The 23386-nt window shown below is 47.4% G+C and overlaps 1 protein-coding gene across 2 annotated transcripts in view; it reads left to right on the top strand.

Moving 5' to 3' along the window:
* The window catches only part of LOC115409359 (uncharacterized), a 45268-nt gene extending 22388 nt beyond the window's left edge, over positions 1-22880 (top strand). The window contains exons 3-8 of one of the 2 annotated variants that reach the window (XM_030120512.1): positions 9910-10170; positions 10245-10484; positions 10740-10753; positions 10827-10907; positions 16434-16526; positions 22809-22880. In XM_030120512.1, the coding sequence (XP_029976372.1) occupies positions 9910-10170; positions 10245-10484; positions 10740-10753; positions 10827-10907; positions 16434-16490 (653 nt within the window). In that variant the 3' untranslated portion in view covers positions 16491-16526; positions 22809-22880. Of the gene's footprint in view, positions 1-9909; positions 10171-10244; positions 10485-10739; positions 10754-10826; positions 10908-16433; positions 16527-22215; positions 22309-22808 lie in introns of those variants that run through there. The other variant, XM_030120518.1, reaches the window with a different exon arrangement.
* Positions 22881-23386: the final 506 nt, after the last annotated feature.

The following is a 23386-nucleotide window of genomic DNA, read 5'->3' as shown; positions in this document are numbered from 1 at the left end:
CTAATGTGTTTTTATAGTCTGTAATAGGTATAACTGTGGCAAAATGCTGTTATATATGCATTTTTCACCCCCCAAAAACCCAGTTTTTTTCAGCTGCCCGCGAGAGGCGTTCCTTATTTCAATCTCTGGGAGTTGGCAACCCTAGATACACCCCATGGTGTGGAATATACCAAACAGGCTTCTTGTCCAGTTTGTTGGCTGGAACCTTTTCTGTGTCTCCACAATTTATTGTGTTCACACATAAACAGTGTGCAGTCTGCTTTATACTGCTTATCTGTTTCAAATTTCTTCTTCAGACATCTCAGACAGTGACTTGCACATTTCTTGTTGTCTGACAGACTCAGACTGTCTTCTTTCGAACTCTTTGACTTCTTCTAACCACTTCCTCTGCAGCACCTTTAGTCCCTTCACCTGAGCTTGTATCTGAGGTATCCTCATCAGGAGTTTTAGACTGCTGCTGCACCTCTACAGCTTCCTTGTTTCCTGTAATGTCTTGCTGACTTTCTTTAGATTCAGCCATTTTATGGATAGCTTAGGTTTCCTTTAACTTAAACTAGGATTATATTCAATTTAAAGCTGGTGTCCGGAGTTTCCGTTCATTTCCAACGTATGAATCATTTTTCAACAGAGCTTAAATGTGTCAGTCTGGTTCATACTACAATATAATATCAGCATAAAGCAATATAAACATTTATTTATGAGCTCCGCCTTCGTCTCATAGACCCCCATGTTATCCGAAAAAGCGCCGGTCAGCGTCAGCCAATAGATTTCGAGCTTCCGCCTTGTCCTGCTGTCAATCAAAGTGTGGAGCAGCCAGAGTGCACGGCCGCTCGCCCAGCAGAGGAGAGTTAGCTCCGCAGCAGATATATCCAGAGATGGGAAATAACGACGTACAAGTAACGAAGTACTGTAACGAAGTACATTTTTTTGGTATCTGTACTTTACTGAGTATTTATTTTTCTGAGTACTTTTTACTTGTATCCGCTACATTTTAACACAAGTATCTGTACTTTTTACCCCGTACATTTTCAAAACAGGCTCGTTACTTTTAATGCACGACGATTAAAAAAAAAGAATTGAAAATGTCTCCGCAGGCTCCGCCAATCGTATGAAACATTACTCACTGTTCCGTACATCCCAACTTGTGATTGGCTCGCTGTCCATGATCGTTCTTTTCATTGGCTACAGAGACCACACCCACACACACAGCTTTCTCTGGTGGCAGACTTCAGGTAGCACGCCAACTCACTTCAGTAACTTGAATGAGAGATTTGTTGGAGCCCAGCTAGGCAGCGACATGTCCGACACAGAGAGCAGGACAGCAAAGTGGCAGTGGTAAACCCTGACGACGCCACACCGGAGGTCAAGCCAGGTGAACGGGACGAACAGACCACTGCCAACCCACCCCCCCCACCCCACCCCCGCTCCCGCTCCCCGCGACAACCAGTAAGCTCGCGAATATTACCGCAGCTGAAAGAGCAAAACATAAACAGCCACATGAGGATGAAGGAAAGCTATTCTGCAGAAGTTATAACAAAGTAATCGATCACAGAAGAAATTCAATAATAAAGGAACACTTTGATGTTTTTTAATGCCCGCGGAATATTAACTTTAATTTTCATTCGCTTTTCTTTTTGTTTATTTGCTCTTAAGTTCAATGCATTCTGCATATATGGCTGAAACACTTATTTACTGTACACATGTACTTTGTGCTGCTGTCTGATTAAAAATATAAACTTGATTTGAAGAGGCGGGTCTACTCTCCATGATACCTGACATCAGTTCCTCCAATGTTCCTGAGAAATGTTGAAGAAAAAGAAGTAATTCAGATAGTTTCAGCATGCAAAAACAAAACATCACGTGATTGCAATGATATTGACATGATTCTTGTCAAAAATGTTATTGAATGTATTTCAAAGCCGCTCACCTACATCTGTAATCTATCTTTTCAAACTGGGACATTTCCGAATCAAATGAAAGTAGCCAAAGTAATTCCAGTGTATAAAGCCGGGGACAAACATGATTTTACAAATTATAGACCAGTCTCACTACTTTCTCAATTCTCCAAAATATTAGAAAAACTTTTTGTTGCTCGTTTGAATACATTTCTGGAAAAAAATAAAATACTTAATGAAAGTCAGTACGGATTCAGGTCAAATAGGTCAACTGCATTAGCACTTCTGGATTCTGTTGAGGAGATAGCAAATTCGTTGGAGAATAAAATGTACACAATCGGAATATTCCTTGACCTCCAGAAGGCTTTTGACACCATTAACCATGATATTTTAATAGATAAGTTAGAGAGATATGGGATCCGAGGGAGAGTATTGGAATGGATAAAGAGCTATCTGACTGACCGAAAACAATTTGTACAACTTGGAGATTTCTGTTCTTTATTGTTGGATGTTTCTTGTGGTGTCCCACAGGGGGCAGTATTGGGCCCCATTTTATTTATTCTTTATATAAATGATATATGTAAAGTTTCAGATGTTCTCAAGTTAGTTTTGTTTGCTGATGATACAACTATTTTTTGTACTGGGGATGACCTCCAGGCATTAGAGCAGGAAATGAATACAGAATTGAAAAAAATTAAATTGTGGTTAGATAGAAACAAATTGTCATTAAACTTGGGGAAAACCAAGTTAATGGTGTTTGGAAACATGGGAACAAATGATGTTGAAATTAAGTTGGATGATAAAATTATTGAAAAAGTAAATGAAATAAAATTCTTAGGAGTATTAATAGATGATAAAATTAATTGGAAATCACATATAAGCCATGTTCAAAGAAAAGTTTCAAGAAGTATTTCAGTAATAAATAAGGCAAAACATGATCTAAATAAAAATTCATTGCGTATACTTTATTGTTCATTAGTTTTGCCATATTTTACTTACTGTGCAGAAGTATGGGGAAATAACTATAAAACAGCATTACACCCTCTTGTCATTTTACAGAAGAAAGCAATAAGAATAATACATGGTGTCGGTTACAGTGAACATACAAACATACTTTTTGCACATTCTAAATTATTAAAATTTCAAGATATTGTTGATTTATTGACTGTACAAATTGTATTTAGGGCAAGTAAGGACAATCTTCCAAAAAACATCCAACTTTTATTTTCTAAAAGAGTAGGAGTAGGGTACAATTTACGTCATACACAGAATTTTAAAGTTAGATGGGCGAATAATAAACGGATAAGATTTTGTCCTTCAGTTCAAGGGGTAAAATTGTGGAACAACCTGGGAAGGCAGCTCAAGGAATGTCCAAATATGAAGTTATTTAAAAAGAAACTGAAAGAAATTACTTTTGAAAAATATATTAAGGGAACTGATTTTTGTTTATAAAAAAGGAAGTGTTATAAATTGTACTGTGAACACAACTGTGTAACAATGAAGGTTGTAATATCTTGAGCTAAAGAGTTAAAGTAAAGAGGGGTGGGAGATAATAAGTGTTACTTCATCCCACTCCTTTTCGAGCTAATATAAATGTGTTTTGTTATTGTATTATGCTGCATTGATTGTAATGATTTTTTATGTTGTAATGTAATTTTTGTTTACTGCCGAGCACTGTGAATGAAATTCAGCTCGAAACAAAATAAACAAACAAACAAATAAACAAACAGTTTAGAAACTAATTTTTGGCCAAAGGCCAATTTTAACTAAGACCTGTGTTTGTAGTTTAACATCAAGTTCTGACGACCGCATCAAATGTTTGATCACATAAATGTCCTCTAAATTCTAACAGTCTTATGAAAAACATAGGTTTCTGTATCAGCACAAACCTGTTTGAAGATATATTCAACAATTTGCAATTTGTTTTCTCAAAAAATGGCAGATCTACAGCTCATAGTGCTGCACTTGCTGTGCCATGAGCTTGTAGATCTGTTACTTATGAAAGTGTAATGGTACAAGTGTTTAAAAGTGACACAGATCAAGTCCTAACAGGTTAATCGCCTTCAAATTAGCCATTGTATGATGTGAGGTTAAGATCTTAACCTCACAAATTGTAACCTCGAGGTTACAGTTGATTTTACAGACACGACTGGTAAAAAAGAAATACTTTGTACTTTTACTCTAAAAGTACATTTCATAGCCTGTACTTTTTACTTTTTACTTGAGTAATTATTTCAATCAGTACTTTTACTTTTACCAAAGTCATTTTTTTTCACAAGTACTTGTACTTTTACTGAGTACAGAATGTAAGTACTTTTCCCATCTCTGGATATATCCACTGTCTGCTGAACATCCACCGTAAACAGCTCAACATGGAGGATGCTGCAGGACTCAGAGGCTCTCATTTTCACCTGACAGATAATTCGCATGCACAATTAAAGGGGCGTGGCTTGGTCGCTCATGAAAGCAGAGGGAGGGCGGAGCCTCCAGACGTTGGATTAAAAAAACCTCTCTCGTTCAAAACTCCGGACACGAGCTTTAATGAAGTGTAAACAGATAATCCAATTTGAAATTAAACATTGTCCTTCACAGATTAAATGAACTTACTTTAAACTTATTTGTTCCCTGCTATAAAGAGTGACTGCATGTATCACAAGCACCTTCACAGTAAGCTTTCTTAAAATGAAACAAAAACACTTCTTAAAGAGCAACTAACCCCCTTGACAGAGATTTACTCCGCCCCCCTCAGGATTTGAAAAGAGGTGGGCTCGGCGGATTGGAAGGGGGAGGGGGGGGGGGCTGAGTTGTTGTGACAGCGCACGCTGGCACTGAGCGAGTCCGAGCGGTGACGGGCGGTGCGGTGCTCACACGGAGCAGCACAGAGCGGTGCTCCCTCGGAGCACGGAGCGTCGGGGCGCCCGGGGGGCCCGTGGGTTTTCATAACCCACCAACCCCACGTAAATTACACCTGTGAACTACGCTAAATGATCTAACCAACTAACTCTAATGCTAAAAAGTTGCTAATGCTAAAACAATGCTAATCTGATAATCGCTATGAAAAAGATCGCTTGCTCTGGTCCGACTCCAACTTGTAAAGCTACGTTCACACCGCCAAGTGCTGTCTGTGATTTTGCGTCAAAGACAAGTGAAAACAAATGGGAACGCGCGTTCCAGCTGCGATGAGACGCAACGCGTCGGACGCGGCGCGTCGTCACGACGCGTCACGACGCGTTGTGCGGCGCGTCGGGGCGTTGGCGCTACGCGTCGCGATTTTGCGTCCGACGCTGACGTTGGGAAATCTGAACTTTGGCGCGTCGCGATTTTGCGGCAAACCAATCATAGAGCGTGTCCATGGTGACGTCGGCCAGGGAGCGGGAACCGGTCCGAAGAGAAGCACTACGACCATGGAGGAGCGTGTTAAGGCTCGTCCATGCTTCACATGTACGCGTTTCCGCGTCCGCTTTGGAAGCTCCGCGCACCACCGATGCGGACGCGCTTTCTCCCATACTACATTTTGAGCTCAGCTGTGCGAGTCTCCTGCATGCGCGGTGATCCACGCAGCCTCGAGAAGCTTTCCCGGCTCTACAGACTGTTTATCTGCTCCTTTATTACGGTTTATTTAGAGAAAATTAAGCACATACATTGTCAGTCCATTATCTTTAAGTATTAAAGTTTATTTAGCCTTTTTTTTCTGTTTCTGAGTCGCGGGGCGGCGCCGGAGCGATTAGTTACTTTTTCACTTCTGTCTGCAGACCTCCTCCTCCCTCCAGACAGTCTCTCTCTCTTTCCACCAGTTTTTCACTCTTTCGGTGTCTTTAAGTGGAGCCATCAGGCTGGAGCTCCGTCTACTTTCACTTTTACCGTCATGTTTTGTTCGCTATGGCGCTCTGGCGCAGGCGCACACTTCCACGACCTGCGCTCAATGCGCAACGCGGTCTCAATTTCTGGCTGCTGCGCGGACGTCCGCGGATCGGTCCGCGCGGACCCTAGCGGACAGGAATTCATGACGATTCACGTCACGCGGACCAACGCGCACCCACGCGGACATGTGAAGCATGGACGGCCTTTATAATGGCCGTTTACGCTCGCCCAGAGCTCTGGGACAAAACTTCTTCATTTTACAGGGAGCCCCGCCTCCCCACCAGACACGACGCGTTGCGTCTGGTGGGGAGGCGGCTTTTGGCCCCGCGTTGTTCAGCGTCGGACCTCAGAATTGACACGCGTTCAGCTTCTCGCGTTGACGCGCTTTTTGACGCAAAATCGCGTTCGGTGTGAACGTAGCTTATGAGGCCGGTAGGGGAGACATCTGCTTATATAGGGCTGTACTAGATGACGTAGGATGCATTAAATTGTAAAAGTAATGTCAGAAACGAGTAGACAGCAATAGAAGACATGCATTTATACAGTTTATCAGCAAAAAAAAAAAAAAAAAAAAGGGATTTGGGGGTTAGTTGCTCTTTAAACACTTGTCTTATGACAATAGAATGGTTATGGGTCTTTAAGTGGTATTTACACTTCCAATGCTTAGAAATCATCTAAACTTAATAACATTCAGCAGGTGAACATAACATTATAACATAGTGCCTTGTTAGCACACAGAGCCCCTTTAAAGGACCTGTATCCTGCTTTTTTAGCTCGTCCAAACCCTATTATTGGCATTAACATGGTAATAGTTTATTTTTGGCGCCAAGGAAAAGTCATTTTGTGTGAAATTAAAGATTTTCTGGGGCTAATTCTGAAACCCGGAAGAGAAAATGCTCCGTTTCACTGAAAATCCCGCCTCTCCCCCTGTGGACTTTGACTGACAGCTACTTCAACCAATCAGCGCTTCAAAACAAATGCTGGCTAGCTTTAGCTCTTTAGCTCTAGCTTCTCCACATGCAAAGACACGCGAAAACGTCTTTTCCTGTGAGAAACTCACCAAGCGCAGACCCTCCAGACCCTCCAGACCCTTCAGACCCTCCAGACCCTCCAGACCCTCCAGACCCTTCAGACCCTTCAGACCCTCCAGACCCTTCAGACCCTCCAGACCCTTCAGACCCTTCAGACCCTCCAGACCCTCCAGACCCTTCAGACCCTTCAGACCCTTCAGACCATCCAGACCCTCCAGACCCTCCAGACCCTTCAGACCCTCCAGAACCTCCAGACCCTTCAGACCCTCCAGACCCTTCAGACCCTCCAGACCCTTCAGACCCTCCAGACCCTTCAGACCCTCCAGACCCTTCAGACCCTCCAGACCCTCCAGACCCTTCAGACCCTCCAGACCCTCCAGACCCTTCAGACCCTCCAGACCCTCCAGACCCTTCAGACCCTCCAGACCCTTCAGACCCTTCAGACCCTCCAGACCCTTCAGACCCTCCAGACCCTTCAGACCCTTCAGACCCTCCAGACCCTTCAGATTGCTGAGGGCCGGGGGGGGGGGGGTCTTCAGCTGCTGCTGGTCAGAGGACAGTGGGGTGTTGTCTGCGGGGGTGGGGTGGGAGAAGAGTGGTGGGAGGAGTTCAACTTTGTGACGTACTCAGGTTTGAAGAGTTTCAAACGAGCTGTTTTCTCCCTGAAGGGAGGGGCTGCTGTAGAGAGCAGCAGGCTGACAGAGACTCAGACATGTGTGGAAGAAGGAAAATAACATTTTGGGGGTGGTTTGAAAGGGAAATAAACTTTGTGGCATGCTTAAAACCTTAAAAAAGTGGATTTTGCATGATATAGCTCCTTTAACATGTGAGTTATTCCTCTTCTTTATATTTAACTTGTTTTAAATGTGTACTTCTTGCTGGATTAAACACACAATGCTTCTTAACTCGGTTTGCCTTTGCACAGTTCAATGTATATGTACAGTCTTACCTGCTGGATGTTAATTTGCACGACGATGACTTGCTTGCAGCTCCGATGGCTATGGGCTTAGATCGACGTCATCTCTCCCACCTCTGGAGCAGGCTTGAGTTTTTACTGTTGCTCCCCTCCAGATGAAAAGACGAGCTCAATGGTATTCTGTATACGGGCGTTTATTGAGCCGTGAAAACTACAATAAAGCACAAAGCACAAATAAATACAAGATATTCACACCTAACAAGATACATAACTTATTTACAATATTTGCAACTCAAGAAAGTGTAACATGTGCTTCAATAACGATCATGCATCTATCACATGAACACAGTGAAGAAATAATAGCTACATTATACAAAATAAAATACTTTACACAAAGAAAATCATTTTACCTCGTTGGCCTGGTCGAGGGGATCAAAAGACCTTCATGAAACCGCATCATCAGGAAACAAACTCCACAGCTATCCCTCTCTTCTCTCTCTTTCACTCCTGCATGCTCTTCTGCATGTGTGCATCAACATAGTCCTCCTGCTAGGAACTAGGAATTTTAGTTCCACATTTTAATGAACTCTTTAACATTAATCCTAAAATAACATTCTAACTATTTATTTATTACTGACCTTCAATCGTTCAATCAGATTATGAAATGAAATTATGAAATTGTGTATTTATTAAAACTGCTTCTGCTGGCAGTTACAATCATGATTTATAGTATTTTAACCATCTATTAATGATATTAATCTTCCTTGCTCTTGTTTTGTGCGTCTGCTTCTTCTGGCTGGCGCTGTTGGTTTTCTTTATTCTGCTATTCTAACACATTGAGCTCCACATGACGTCCTCTCACTGCAGCTGCTGGACACTCTGATGGTCTGCTTGGAGACTGGCCGATCCTGGGGCTCCAGAGCTCCTTTGAAACATCCGGATCAGAGTTCAGGGGAGCTTCAAACATGCATCAATGATGAGAATTTTCCCAGAAAATCCTGAAAACCAGATTTTACAGGGCTGGTGTGAAAGGGCCCTTAGATTTGGAGGTGTTCAGGATGAGGTTGTTGGTGATGCACCAGGCTGACAGTCGCTCCACCTCCACCCTCAATGCGGTCTTGTCTCCTTCAGAGAGACCCACCACCACCTGCAAACTGGATGGTGGTGTTGTCCGTGGGGATGGGGGTGCACTCATGAATCCAGAGGGTGTAGGGGGTCAGGGCACAGCCCTGGGGGAGGCGGTGCTGGTCCTCAGTGCTGAGGACAGATGGGCTTCTAGTCTCACCCTCTGGGAGCGCCCTGTCAGGAGGTCCATGATCCAGAAGCAGATGTTCTGTCAGAGACCCAAGACCCCCAGTTGATCACCAGTCTACTGAAAGCTGAGCTCAAGTCCAGGAAGAGCAGCCTTGTGAAGCTGGCAGGCCAGTTGGTGATGGTGTCCTCTGCAGACCGGGTGGTGATGGCGTCCTCTGCAGACCATGTGGTGATGGCGTCCTCTGCAGACTGGGTGGTGATGGCGTCCTCTGCAGACCGGGTGGTGATGGCGTCCTCTGCAGACCAGGTGGTGATGGCGTCCTCTGCAGACCAGGTGGTGATGGCGTCCTCTGCAGACCGGGTGGTGATGGCGTCCTCTGCAGACCGGGTGGTGATGGCGTCCTCTGCAGACCATGTGGTGATGGCGTCCTCTGCAGACCAGGTGGTGATGGCGTCCTCTGCAGACCGGGTGGTGATGGCGCCCTCTGCAGACCGGGTGGCTCTCAAGGCAAACCGCTGGGAATGGAGTGTGGATGGCAGGCGTGAGGCGATGTGACTCCCTACCAGTCTTTCAAAGCTGATGGTGGGGGTGGGTGCCACCGGCTGGTAGTCCTTTAAGCCTCTGATGTTGGACTTCATGGATGGTGGAGGATTCCAGGCAGGGTGGGATGGAGCACTGGGTCAACTAACTGGTCAGCGCAGTCCGACAGCACCGTTCTGGGGGGAAACATGGCAATGAGCAAAATCACTATAAATTCCCTCAGTGGCCAGAAGGGTCGACACCTGATGATGGACAATTCCACCAGCAGACAGCAGCTGTCAACACAGCAGGCAGCAGGTGTCTCTGATGGAAACAGTCTTCTTATTGATGATCTAGATCTACAGAAGTCCCAGTCAGACAGACAGACAGATGAAGATGTTCCTCTATCAGCAGCTCTTTTCCCTGTTTCAGCGTTCTCAGCAGGTCTGACTGTGAGTCCCAGCAGATCTCAGTTCCTTAAGAGAGACTCAGTGTCTCTGAGCTGTGAGGAGGACGGATGGACAGTTTGGAGGAAGACCAGCAGGAGACAGAGGAGTTCATGTGGAGACGGGTGGGGGAAACCTGCTGGTTCCCCCTGTAACATCAGCCACATGATGACGAAAGACACTGGAGTTTACTGGTGTGAGTCCAGAGAGGGAGCAGCTGGAAGCAGCATCGACATCACTGTAGCTGGTAAGAGAGTATGTCTCTGTCTCTGTCTGTCTCTCTGTCTCTCTCAGATGCTGGACTCTGGTCTCTGTGTCCAGATACAGTGGTCCTCCAGAGTCCAGTCCTCCCTGTGATGGAGGGACAGGACGTCACTCTGGGTTGTAGAACCAGCGCTCCCTCCACCCTCTCAGCTGAGTTCTTTAAAGACGGCGTCTCCATCGGGACCGAGTCCACAGGTCACATGACCCTCCGCCATGTTTCCCGCTCTGCTGAAGGCCTCTACAGGTGTAGCTTCAGAGGTGTTGGAGAGTCTCCACCCAGCTGGATCTCTGTCTCAGGTGAGGAGGACGAACCTGCTGCAGGTCTGCTGCTGAGAACCTCCTTCAACTGAGACTGATTTCAGGGAACCACAAGACAGAACCTCCTCCTGGTTCCTCCTCTGATCCTCCTCCTGGTTCCTCCTCTGATCCTCCTCCTGGTTCCTCCTCTGATCCTCCTCCTGGTTCCTCCTCCCGTCTCCTCCCTGTGTGGATCTCCCTCTCCTCTCTCGTTGTGGTTCTCCTGCTGGTTCTCCTGCTGGTCTGGTTCTGCAGCAGGAACCCTGAAGGTGAGCAGCAGACTCCTGAAGGTTTGTCTCTTTAGACGGACGACTGTTGACGTTCTGGACGTTCTGTGTTCAGGCGCGGCAGCAGAACCTGAAGTCACCTACAGTGACGTCAACATCCTGCAGCGTCAGCAGCAGCCGGTCAGACGGAGCAGAGGTAGGAGCTCCAGACCTCCACCCAGACCTCCAGCCAGACCCCCACCCAGACCCCCACCCAGACCCCCAGCCAGACCCCCACCCAGACCCCCAGCCAGACCCCCACCCAGACCCCCAGCCAGACCTCCAGCCAGACCCCCACCCAGACCCCCAGCCAGACCTCCAGCCAGTCCCTCTCGAACCCCTTCAGAGGAAAACTGGCTGCTGAGGTCTTTACAGGTTCTGGGTTCTTTAGTCCTTTGGGTCGTTTGAACGGTTCTTTACAGTGAACCACTAGAACCGGTTCTCAGCTGTCTGCGGGTCGTTGGTCTGTTCAAACTGTCCTCACTTCCTTCACGTCTTCTGAGTGTCTCTCAGTGTCTCCTGAGTGTCTCTCAGTGTCTCCTGAGTGTCTCTCAGTGTCTCCTGAGTGTCTCTCAGTGTCCTGAAGGCAGCAGGTGACAGGAGGACAGGAGGCTGGAGGATCGGTGTTTCGGAGTAACTGGTCCCCTTGCCGACTGCTGACCCTTTTTCTTTCAGTAGGAGTTTAGAACCAGACAGAAAGACGAGTCGAACCGTCTGATTCAGCGTCTGACGTTCTTCCTGCAGCAGGAAGCGCTGAAGGAAGCTGGTCACCAGCTAACAAGGAAACCAGTCAATACGAAACACCGCACTGACCACTGGATCAGAGGAGACTTCAGCAACAGAAAAACCACACAGCGCACGCACGCACGCACGCACACGCACACACACACACACACACAAACACACACACACACACACACACACACACACACACACACACGATGGCGTGTCAGAAAAACATCTGAAAACTGCTTCTATCGAGCTGAGCTGGTTTATATTAAGCTTAGCTGGTTTTATTGTCACTGAGCAGGAAGGAAGGACCCAAGCGCAGGCAGCCAGGTGGATCAAAAACTCCTTTTATCTCAAAGACACAGGAACACAGGAGCACAGGAACGAGCTGAGCTGAGCTGAGCTGATGCAGGTGAAGACGACAGACAGGACATGCGACAGACCCACAAGGAACCGACAAGAAACAGCAAGGAAAGCAGGACCTAAGTAGAGGGGAACACGGGTGTCACACATTAGGGTGGTAACGAGGCAGGTGATGAGATAGGAGAACATGAGGAGCAAACAAACACAAAACAGTCCCCAAGCGCCCCCATCTGGCCGCAGAGGTACAGGGTATGACATTTATCTTGATCTGAGCTGGTTTCTGTTGATTTGAACTGGTTTTATATTAGGCCTGGACGATATACCGAAAATTTATCATTACCAAAGTTTACTACGATAACCGACGTCATTTTGCCCATGTTGGTAAATTCGATATTTAAAAAAAAAAAGTCCACTCTGACTGTGTCGGTGGGCTGTGTTCATGTCCCTTTAAGACGCTGCACTACGCGACTCCACCAACTCCTGTTTAAGATCACAGCAACCAGCAGAAGAAGCTGAAGCAGAACAGACTGAACATCCCAACCAGCAGACATGATCCCTGGACACATAGCATGGAGACATGCTAGTTTAGCCGCTACCGGCTACAGGTTAACATCCTGTAGGACAGTTTTACTGTCCGATGGCCTCCTCATCAGCTGATTGGCCGATTTTTGCTGCATAAGCTCCTCAGGCTGTTTTATTGAACAGGCCGTATGTTCTGGTGTTGTGTTTGTTTATATCACGCTGCATGTGCAGCTCCCAGTCCTGCTCCGTGTCTTCTTCTCCACGTAACATTAATCATTTCCCAGAGTCTTCCAGTCATGGGATTTCCCCTAAAGCCCACAGAGAAGACATTTACATTACCAGCAGAGTTCTGTCTGATTTGGACGTCTGTTGCTGTGAAGGTTAGGACACATAGATATGTTTTGTATCCTAATCTTGATAAATCTAACAGAATTTCAAGAAAAATGACCCCATAAAATGAGAAATAAAATAATAGTGTTTGCACCACCTGAGCCCACAGTAAACTGCCATAAGTTTAATCCAGTACAATAAAAAGCTGTATTTAAATGCCCCCCAAGTAGTTATCGTCCATTTATCGTTATCGAGGTGAACTGCTCAATATTATCGTGATATTGATTTGAGGCCATATTGTCCAGCTCTATTTTATATTAAACTGAGCTGGTTTTGTTACGCTGAGCTAATTTTATCTTGATCTGAGCTGGTTTCTGTCGATCTGAGCTGGTTTTATATTAAACTGAGCTGGATTCTGTTGATCTGAGCTGGATTCTGTTGATCTGAGCTGGTTTTATGTTGTGGTTGAATCTCCTCCATCATCCAGGAGAAGAAGCAGCTTCCTTTCACCATGCTCTCATGATTCCGGTGGATTTCTGGAGCTCACTGAAACTCTGTTCTGAAAGTTTGAACCAGAATGAGACCCAGAAGGAGAGAGAGAGCTCTGATCAGCGACCTTTAACCCGTCACTGAGTTCTGGATGTGTTGGTCTTCTTGCTCTCAGATCCTCTGACCTGCTTCACTCATCTCTTTCTTTCTGATTCAGTCTGTTTAGACAAACATTTCCTCCTTCAGCAACGAAAAACTGCCTTTTGTCCGACATGAGAATGAGTTTGATGATGGAGAACGAAGTGTGAACCAATGAGGAAGTGTGTGAGTGTGTGTGTGTGTGTGTGTGTGTGTGTGTGGTTGTGTGTGTGTGTGTGTGTGTGTGTGTGTGTGTGTGTGTGTGTGTGTGTGTGTGTGTGGTTACCAGGCCCTTGGTGGTCTGACTTCCTGTTTCTCATTAAACCGCCTCAGTGACCTGTCGCTGCCTCGGTCCGGTTTTAAACACGTTTCCATGGAAACGGGGCTTTTCAGCAGAGAAGTCAGCAGAGATGTTTAAGGATGTGGTGGCTTATCTTCATCACACACACACACCCTCACACCCACACACCCACACCCACACACCCACACACACACACACACACACACACACACACACACACACACACACACACACACACACAGAGTCAGAGCAGTCATGAATGTGTTTTGAGTGAAGTTCTGCACATGGGGATGAAATCAGGCTCTGACTTCCAGAAGATCCGCAGAACCAGAAGAACGAGGCTGACCTGAACTGGACCTCGGCATCCTGAGTCCAGGGAACCGCTTTGACCCCCCAGATGGTCTGAGGTGGTCCGAGTCGCTCCGCTCATCTGTGCTGATCAGCAGCTGATCAGAGCCGAGAGACGGACCGGAGGCAGGTCCACTTCAGAGAACCAGCAACACGTGGAACCGTCCATCATCTGCATGAGCCCAGAGATCCTGGAGAACACAGGACCTGACCCACGAGGACCCAGAACAGAACCCTGAGGAACGCCACGTCCAAGAGAACCGGACTCAGAGAACCCTACTGAGATCGGTCTGACAGATAAGACCTGGACCACTGAAGCTCCAGACCCGAGAGGCCAGAGTGGTTCTCCAGTCCACCAGACCCAGAGATGGACCGTGTCACAGCTGGAACCTCCAGAACAGACCGGGCCGCCCAGTCGGCAGGAACAGAACCTCTCCGGGTCTGTTTCTGAGGAGGAATCACTCTGAACGCCGACTGAAGACGTTCTGAAAGACCAGCACTGAACAAGCAGGTTCCAGACCAGGTTCTCCAAGACTCTGGACACAACTGAGGTCTGAGACGGGTTGGTAGTCAGTCAGCGAGTCAAGATCTCAACCGGGTCCATCAGTCAGGGAGTCCAGACCGGGTCTATCAGTCAGGGGGTCCAGACCGGGTCCATCAGTCAGGGGGTCCAGACCGGGTCTATCAGTCCGGGGGTCCAGACCGGGTCCATCAGTCAGGGGGTCCAGATCGGGTCTATCAGTCCGGGGGTCCAGACCGGGTCTATCAGTCAGGGAGTCCTGACCGGGTCCATCAGTCAGGGGGTCCAGACCGGGTTCATCAGTCCGGGGGTCCAGACCGGGTTCATCAGTCAGGGAGTCCTGACTGGGTTCATCAGTCAGGGGGTCCAGACCGGGTTCATCAGTCAGGGGGTCCAGACCGGGTCTATCAGTCAGGGGGTCCAGACCGGCCTCCACTAGCCGTCTCTGCAGAGGAGGCGACTCTTCCAGAGACCTCAGATCAGGAACGCTCTGGACCAGACCGTGTGTCTCCCTTCTGCTGAACGACTGGCTCCACCTTCACCCGGATCCAGAACCGATCCCTGGAGCTGTGCCAAGAGCCCTCATGGTTCCAACGCTCCAGCACCATTCCAGACCCCCATTGGATCCCCTCTGCCTCAGACTGGTCAACTGTTTGAAAAGCGCTGTGAGAAAAAGGTCCTGAGCACCATGCAGGACCCCAGACCCCCTCAGGCTCTCCTCTCCCACCTCCATCAGGGAGGCGTCTGCGCTGCCCACAAACCAAAACCTGTAGATTCAGACCGTTTTCATCCTGCGGCGGTGCGGCTCATGAACATTAGCCTGAAGAGGCGCTGACAACTTTCTATTTTTTCTTGTTGGTGTTGTGTCTTTAAACTGTTTGTATTATTTATTATTTTTATTGTATTTTATTCATTGCAGAGAGTGTGCCGAGGGCAAACCATTTTTCATTGCTTATGGTACCCTGTACCCTGATGTCTATGACAAATAAGCTTGAACTGAACTACAGGCCTGCTGCCCCGACGTCTGTGGTCATCAAGTCCTTTGAGAGACAGAAGGACATTCCAGATGCCCCTGCTAGGCCCCCTGCTGGACCCCTGCTGGACCCCCTGCTGGACCCCCTGCTAGGCCCCCTGCTGGACCCCTGCTGGACCCCCTGCTGGACCCCCTGCTGGACCCCTGCTGGACCCCCTGCTGGACCCCCTGCTGGACCCCTGCTGGACCCCCTGCTGGACCCCCTGCTGGACCCCCTGCTGGACCCCTGCTGGACCCCCTGCTGGGCCCCCTGCTGGACCCCTGCTGGGCCCCCTGCTGGGCCCCCTGCTGGACCCCTGCTGGACCCCCTGCTGGGCCCCCTGCTGGACCCCTGCTGGGCCCCCTGCTGGGCCTCCCTATCCGCCCAGCTGTCGACACCAAACACTGCACCTCCCAGGACGACGCCACCCTAACCGGTCTGATCCGGTCGGAGACCAGTCTGCTTCCAGACAGGAGGCTGAGCGGCTGGTTCTCTGGACCTGAAGTGGACCCCCCACAGAGACTCTGTCAGGAAGAAGGTCCAGCAGAGGTTGTCCTTCCTGCCTCAGCAGCTGCTGGTCTCCTCCACGGCCATCATGGAGTCTGTCCTGACCAGCTCCACCCCGTCCACAAACAAGACACCCAGGACCCAGGACCTGTCCAGGGCCCTGCAGACCCCTCACACCCCACACACAGTCTGCAAACTCCACCCGTCCGGCAGGCGCTACAGAGCCCTGCAGGCCAAAACCAGCAGACCCAGAGCCAGTTTCTTCCTCCAGACCATCAAAACCAGCAGACCCAGAGCCAGTTTCTCCCATGAACCCTAAAGCAGTAGAACCTGATGTGGACCAGAGTGTCTCCGCTGGGTGTGGTGAAGGGCTGAGTGTTGCAGTGTGTGACAGTGTGTGACAGTGTGTGTTCTGTGTTCCAGATGTGGATCCAGTGTATTCAGATGTCAGAGTTCCAGATGTTTCTTACGGACAAATAGTCATCAAAGAGAAACGAAGCCGAGGGAAGAAGTCAGGTAACAACACACACACACACACACACACACACACACACACACACACACACACACACACACACACACACACACACCATCATCATCATCATCATCATCATCATCATCATCATCTTCCTCCTCCTCCCTAAATAACCATTCCCTCTAAACCAGAGGTGTCAAACGTACGGCCCGCAGGTCAGATCAGGCCCGTAAAAGGATTTCATCCGGCCCGAGAGATGATGCTGACAAATATGATCACTTTCAAGGACAGTGGAGAAAAGAGAAGGTGGATGAACTGTTGTCAAGTCTGAAGAAGCAGCAGTCTGTTTTTACTCACAGCCGAGACGTCAGTGACGCTGCGGTCAAAGCTAGCTACCTCGTTGCTAACGAAATCGCAGCGGCTTCAAAACCATTTAGTGATGGCGAATTCATAAAAACATGCATGGTGAAGGCAGCGGAGATCGTGTGCCCTGGAGGCCTCAGTATGCTCCCCCGTCGCCGCCACGGCGTTCCTACGCCGGCAGCCCTACGCCGCTACTGAACACAGGGCAGCTGTGGCTACAGTAGTAGCTTACCACCACCGAGTATGGTGTGAAAGGGTTGATGTGATATTGCAGTGTGAAGCGCTTTGGGCTCTGTCAAGCAGGGTAAAAAGCGCTATACAAGTGTAGTCCATTTACCATTTACCATATCTTGCTTCTGCGTCAAGGGAACGCCCTCCTCTGCAATTTCACCACCAAGCCGCTAAGCAGTCACGACAACAATGCAGCTTCCGTAGCTCCGGCTTTACCAAAACATAGATCTATAGACATAGATTTCTAGACACACGTGCACTTACCGAACATATATCTGCATATATGACATATCTGGACCCCGGGCTGTGGTGGAGGAGAGGCTGAGCGGACCAGGATGAAATATTGGTGAAACTAATGAGTTTTTGGACGATTAAAGCCGTTTGAGGAGCGGATATACACATAGCCCCGTCTGCTAACAGTGCTAACACTGCTAACAGTATAGGGATGTGCGCCGCTCAGTTCTGGATCTAAATTTCTCCTGAAGCACTGTTCGGATCAGAAAAGCATTCTGGGTGAGTTCTACTTTGTTCTATAAACAACGTGAAAGTGGACCAATCACAGCCTTTGATGTTCACGTCACCACGCGTCGCCTCGACGCGAAGTCACAATTTTCGGGAGGCGCACGTCAAGCCCCGGCATAGCCCGACGCAGGGCTACGACGTAGACGTGGTAGGAACGCCGTGGCGGCGACCGGGGAGCATACTCAGGCCTTGATTAGCGACAGGCTTTAGCAAATATCAGCCTGACAAGAAACACCATCGCAGACAGGACGTCTGACCTCTCAGTGGATTTGGACAGCCAGTTAAAGAACAAAGTGAAGGCATTTATTGCTTTTTCTGTTGCAATTGATGAAAGCACGGACATTACAGATGTTGCACAGCTGGCCATTTTCATCCGAGGAGTTGAAGACACATCGAGCGTCACCGAAGAGTTTGTGGAGATGGCGCCAATGTCAGGTACAACAACATCCGATGATATTTTCACCGCACTCGTCGGCGCCCTGGACAGTCGGAGTGGACTGGTCCCGCTGTCAGCCTGGCTGTGGATGGTGCGCCCTCAATGATCAGGAGAAAAGCAGGTGATGTGACAAAGTTCAAAGAGAAAGTGCGATCTGGAAATGGAGGACGCGATTTTTGGACCTTTCACTGTATTTTGCACCAGGAGGCTTTGTGTTGCAAGTCATTAAACATGGATCACGTCATGAAGGTGGTCATCCAAACGGTGAATTTCCTCCGATCCAGAAGCCTGAATCACCGTCAGTTTGACAGCCTTCTCAAAGAGAAACCACATCTATGGCTTGCCATTCCACACTGAGGTAAGGTGGTTAAGCCGAGGTGCTGTGCTGAGGCGTTTCTATGACTTACGAGAAGAAATTGATCAGTTTATGGAAGGAAAAGGCAAACCGGCGTTAGAATTTCATTCAGAAGAATGGATGCAGGACCTTGCATTTATGGTGGATGTTACCGAGCACCTGAAGAACTTGAACAAACAGCTACAAGGGCGCAACAAAGTTGTCACACAGTATTACGACAGCATCCGTCTGAAACGTGTGCGCGAGCCAACGTGTCGCGGACATGAAGCGGTTCAAAGATAAAATAACGGGACTGTTACGTGAGTTTGAGCAACGTTTTCACATCTTTGGTGAACTGGAGAAAGACTTTGGAGAAAGTTTTTTGCTCGCCATTCACCGTGAATCCCTCTGATCTGCCCGTCAACATCCAACGTGAAATAACTGACTTGCAGTGTGACTCAGATTTGAAGAGCAAATTTGCCGCAGTCAGCTTGGACACATTTTATCAGAACCTCTGGCCAGGTTACCCCTAGCCTGGCATGCCAGACTGACTTCATGTGTTCCACACAGGACAGTCCGGCACGGCGCCACTGGGGCTTCATTTCAAACAGGCTGACGAGAGGCGGGACTGTTGAGCGGAGAGAACCAATCCAAGAAACGAGGTTGTGACGCAACAACAATGTGACATACGCAGCGCTCCGTTGTAGTTGTTTTGTAGTCCATTTTGTAGTCCAAAACATGGGATCATGGCGTGGAGTTTTACGTCCGTTTTACTCCCAAATTCCACCGGACGCTTAAGTGACGCGTCGCGTCTTGTTCCTGAAGTCAACGCGCACCTGGGGCGCAGCGCCGTGCCGCGCCGTTTAGAAGCGGCGACCTGAAGTGAATCACCAGTACCGTGGCGCCTCCGTTCTGGTGATCCGTCGTAACACCGGTGCTTCTGGGACGCGGCGCGGCGCTTTGGCGTCCGGTGGAATTTGGGGTTAAAGAAAAGCCTTCAGAGCAGATTCCTGCTGTGGTTTCAGCGCCAAACTCAGTTCGTTCAAAACTTCAGACAGAGCCGTGGTAAAGCCTCGCTGTGTTGCGGCCGCCACCATGATTGTTTTGAGGGGGGTATAATATGACGCATTGCTAACTCCCGCCTCTCGTGGGCTGTGATTGGTCCGGCAGAAGTCAGATTCAGTTGGCGCGGGACCAGACTGTTTCCCATGTATCCCTGAGCATGGAGAGACCGTCTGGAGGGCCAGGCCAGGTTACCGCAACTTGACATCCCTCGCTGCAAAGCTGGGGATCTCACATCTTTGTGAGCAAGTTTTCTCTGTAATGAGCGTTAATGAAACAAAGCTGCGCTCAAGGCTCACGCACAGCCTCTCGAATCACATCCTGAAGCTGGCTGTCACTCAGAATGAGACGCCTGATGTTGATGCGCTGGCGAAAGCTAAAAGATGCCAGGTATCAGGAGTCAAACAAACAATGCAACCCCACTTAAACTGCTGCCCGAGACACCTTTATACAGTTTTGTGATCTGTGAAACAGTTTTGTGAATTGCTGAGGCATTGTGTGTTTGTGTGTTACTTGTCCTCAGAATATTTCAATAGCTTGATGGGATTCATGCTGAATAGTGATGTTGTGTTTGCACTATTTTGGATGCACTGACCCCAGGCTCCAGCTTTGTGTTCATATGTTTTTTATGTTGTGCAATTGTTTTTATTCTATTTTATTATTTTGTAAATTTAACCTATTTATGATTTGTGACTGTGGTTCTTGCACTTGTTTGGGCAACAGAGTTTGATCATTTTTATCAACATTTCTGCCTGAGAAATAACACCCTGATATAGTTCTGTGGTCTGTGATACTGTTTTGGTTCTGCGAATCGCTGAGGCATTGTGTGTTTGTGTGTTCTTTGTCCTCAGAATTTTCAAGTAACTTGAAGTTTTTATGATTAATAGTAATGTTGTGTTTGTCCTATTTTGGACAGTATTAAAACAAAGAAAACAATCGGAAGTTGTTGTTTTTAAGTTATATACCATGATTTTGCGGGTCTGGCCTGCTTGGGAATAGATTTTACTCCATGTGGCCCCGGAGCTAAAAAGAGTTTGACACCCCTGCTCTAAACAATCCGCCGTCTCCTTCATCAATGTCTTGGTCAAGTTTTTTCCTTCAAACTGAGATACTTAAACCGTCACTACTTCCTGGTTCCTGAAGTCCATGACAGTTTGTACCAATAACATATATAGATCTACACCGCTCGCTGCTCGGCGGACAGCAGCGGCGCCATGGCAAACCGGCGCTGACTTCATACACTGACTTCAAGGCTGCTTGTCATCACTGATGGGACAATATGTGTTATGTTATGGCTCTGACTGTTAGCAGACAGTAAATCTCTGTCCTCGGCACGCTGTCATGGCGATCACAGCGCTGTTTAGCCTCACAGACAAGAAAAAACAAAGCAGGTTTCTATGGCAATCACACTCATATGATAACAAACAGAATTAAATTGTGGTCACTAAATAATTAATCGTGCGCACAAATTACTAATTAGTTCCCACGAATTAGTTCTATCACACTGAACAGTCCAGTGAAGTCGGCAGCATGTTGACAGATAGACTTTCGGTCTCAATAACTCTTTAACTAAACGTCAGTAACATACAAAGGGCGCCTCCATCCCATCGCTGTGAGCTGGACTACATGCTACAAGCTCATTTTTATTAAAAGTATCTGTCTATCAAGCATCAGGAACAATATTGATTTCTATAGTGCTGCGGGGTTAAGGGGCCGTCTACAATTTACAAGACGCTGCAACAGTGAAGACAAACACCACAAAAAAAAAAGTAATACCACCAGTGGGATTCACTGCAGTGTCACCATAATCACTACAACCTTCATTTGTCTCCTATCAGATTTCTTGGATATGGTATTTGTCTTCACTGCTGCAGTGTCTTGTAAATTGTAGACGGTCCCTTAACTCCGCAGCTCCCGGCTGCTGATTGAAATTAATATTGTTTCTGCCAAAACAGAAACAATGCCAAACAAGAAAGTTAGTGTGTTAAACAATTTTTCTCCAATTCAAATGATTCAGTTGGACTTTCACAGCTGCTCAGACCCACAGACCTTGGAATGGCTGCTCTTTTCTTCCCACAAAAATCTCCATTAAAAAGTCTCTGGAGGAGCAATTCTTGCAGTCAGAACACAGACATTATTTATGTAATACATTAACATACACAGGTTTTTCTGAGCAAAATGTAAAAGATGAAGTAAGTAGTGTAATAAAAAATGAAGTCAATTTAATCAGAAGCGGTTCATTGAATACAACGGACACTCATTTCTAGAATAATTTAAACAGACTGAGTGAAACAGCCAAAGGAAGACAAGAAATGGAAAAAATAAACACATGAAACACAGTAAAGCAACAAGAAATACAAAAGTTTATTTACAGTAAATGAAAAAAGTGCAGACTGACATATGGATGCTCTCCTGAGGAGAACCTGCTCAGCTGCAGTCCCTGAAGAACCCTCCAGTGCTGGTCTAGGCTCTCCTGGTCTGGCGTTCTCAACGTATTTCAAGCATTGTGACTTGATTCCAAACAGAAGTTTCCTGTACCTTGGTAAATCACCAAACACACCGTCACACACCGTGCTGGATCCCGCTCTGAGTCCGCCTCTGGCCACTACCGGGACTCAGCTCCTGTTGGCCGCCTCTCAGGGGGCAGTGAGCGTCCAGTACTATATACGTCATGGGTTTGTACAGCGTGTATCACAGTGTGTGTCACAATGTGTGTTACACTGTGTGTTACAGTGTGTGACAGTGTGTTACAGTGTGTGACAGTGTGTGTTCTGTGTTCCAGATGTGGATCCAGTGTATTCAGATGTCAGAGTTCCAGATGTTTCTTACGGAGAAATAGTCTTCAAAGAGAAACGAAGCCGAGGGAAGAAGTCAGGTAAGAACTGACCCTGGTTCTCCTGTCAGTCTGACCCTGGTTCTCCTGTCAGTCTGACCCTGGTTCTCCTGTCAGTCTGACCCTGGTTCTCCTGTCAGTCTGACCCTGGTTCTGCTGTCAGTCTGACCCTGGTTCTCCTGTCAGTCTGACCCTGGTTCTCCTGTCAGTCTGACCCTGGTTCTCCTGCTTGTGGTTCTGTTGCTCCAGAGCTCAGATAAAGTGTGGACCAGTGGATCAGAGCAGAGTCTTTCCAGATGTTCCTGTCAGAGTGAATCAGCAGTAGAGTCCAGTAGAAGCAGCTCCTGTGCTTTAGTGTGTATCAGCTGCTCTCAGAGTGTTTTCACAGATGGAGCCGCCTCCTGCTGCTTCTTCCTGTTTCACAGGAAACATTCTGGTTTGAATCAAGTCTGGATTCTGGTTCTACTTTTTCTCTTCAGGATCAAACTCTGAATCAAATGTTTCAATGTTTCACTTGGTTTATTTCCTGTTGGTGTTTTCAGAGATTCCTCCAGAGCCTGACGTGGTCTACTCCTCCCTGAGGTGACCCCCCAGTCCAGACCCATCCGGATCCATCCAGATCCAGACCTCCACACTGCTGAGTTCTGCTGAGTTCTACTGAGTTCTACTGAGTTCTACTGAGTTCTGCTGAGTTCTGCTGAGTTCTACTGAGTTCTACTGAGTTCTACTGAGTTCTGCTGAGTTCTGCTGAGTTCTACTGAGTTCTGCAGCTTGCAGGCACAAAGTCAAAATTTCCACAGGAATTTTCTCATTTTCACTTTTTCTTTAGATTTTTATTTTGTTCCTATTGAGTTTTTGTTTAATTCAAAATGTGTGTTTTGGTTTTATTTCTGGATTTCTCTTCAGTTTGGGCTGCTTCTATTGAGTTTTACTCACACAGGAGTCTGAAAAGGTTGACTGGAATTGAACTGAAAGTCCTTTATTTGTCCCACAGGGGAAACTGCAGTGTTTCAGGAGCAAGGAGGGAAGAAATAGAAATAGAACAGAAAAGTAAAATGTGAGAATTTAGAAGGCCTAAACATACATAGATAAATTAAATATAATTTAATTATAAATTTAG

The sequence above is a fragment of the Salarias fasciatus genome, chromosome 3 (assembly GCF_902148845.1).
Source record: "Salarias fasciatus chromosome 3, fSalaFa1.1, whole genome shotgun sequence".
Lineage (NCBI taxonomy): Eukaryota > Metazoa > Chordata > Actinopteri > Blenniiformes > Blenniidae > Salarias > Salarias fasciatus.
This window is presented reverse-complemented; position numbering and strand designations above follow the sequence as displayed.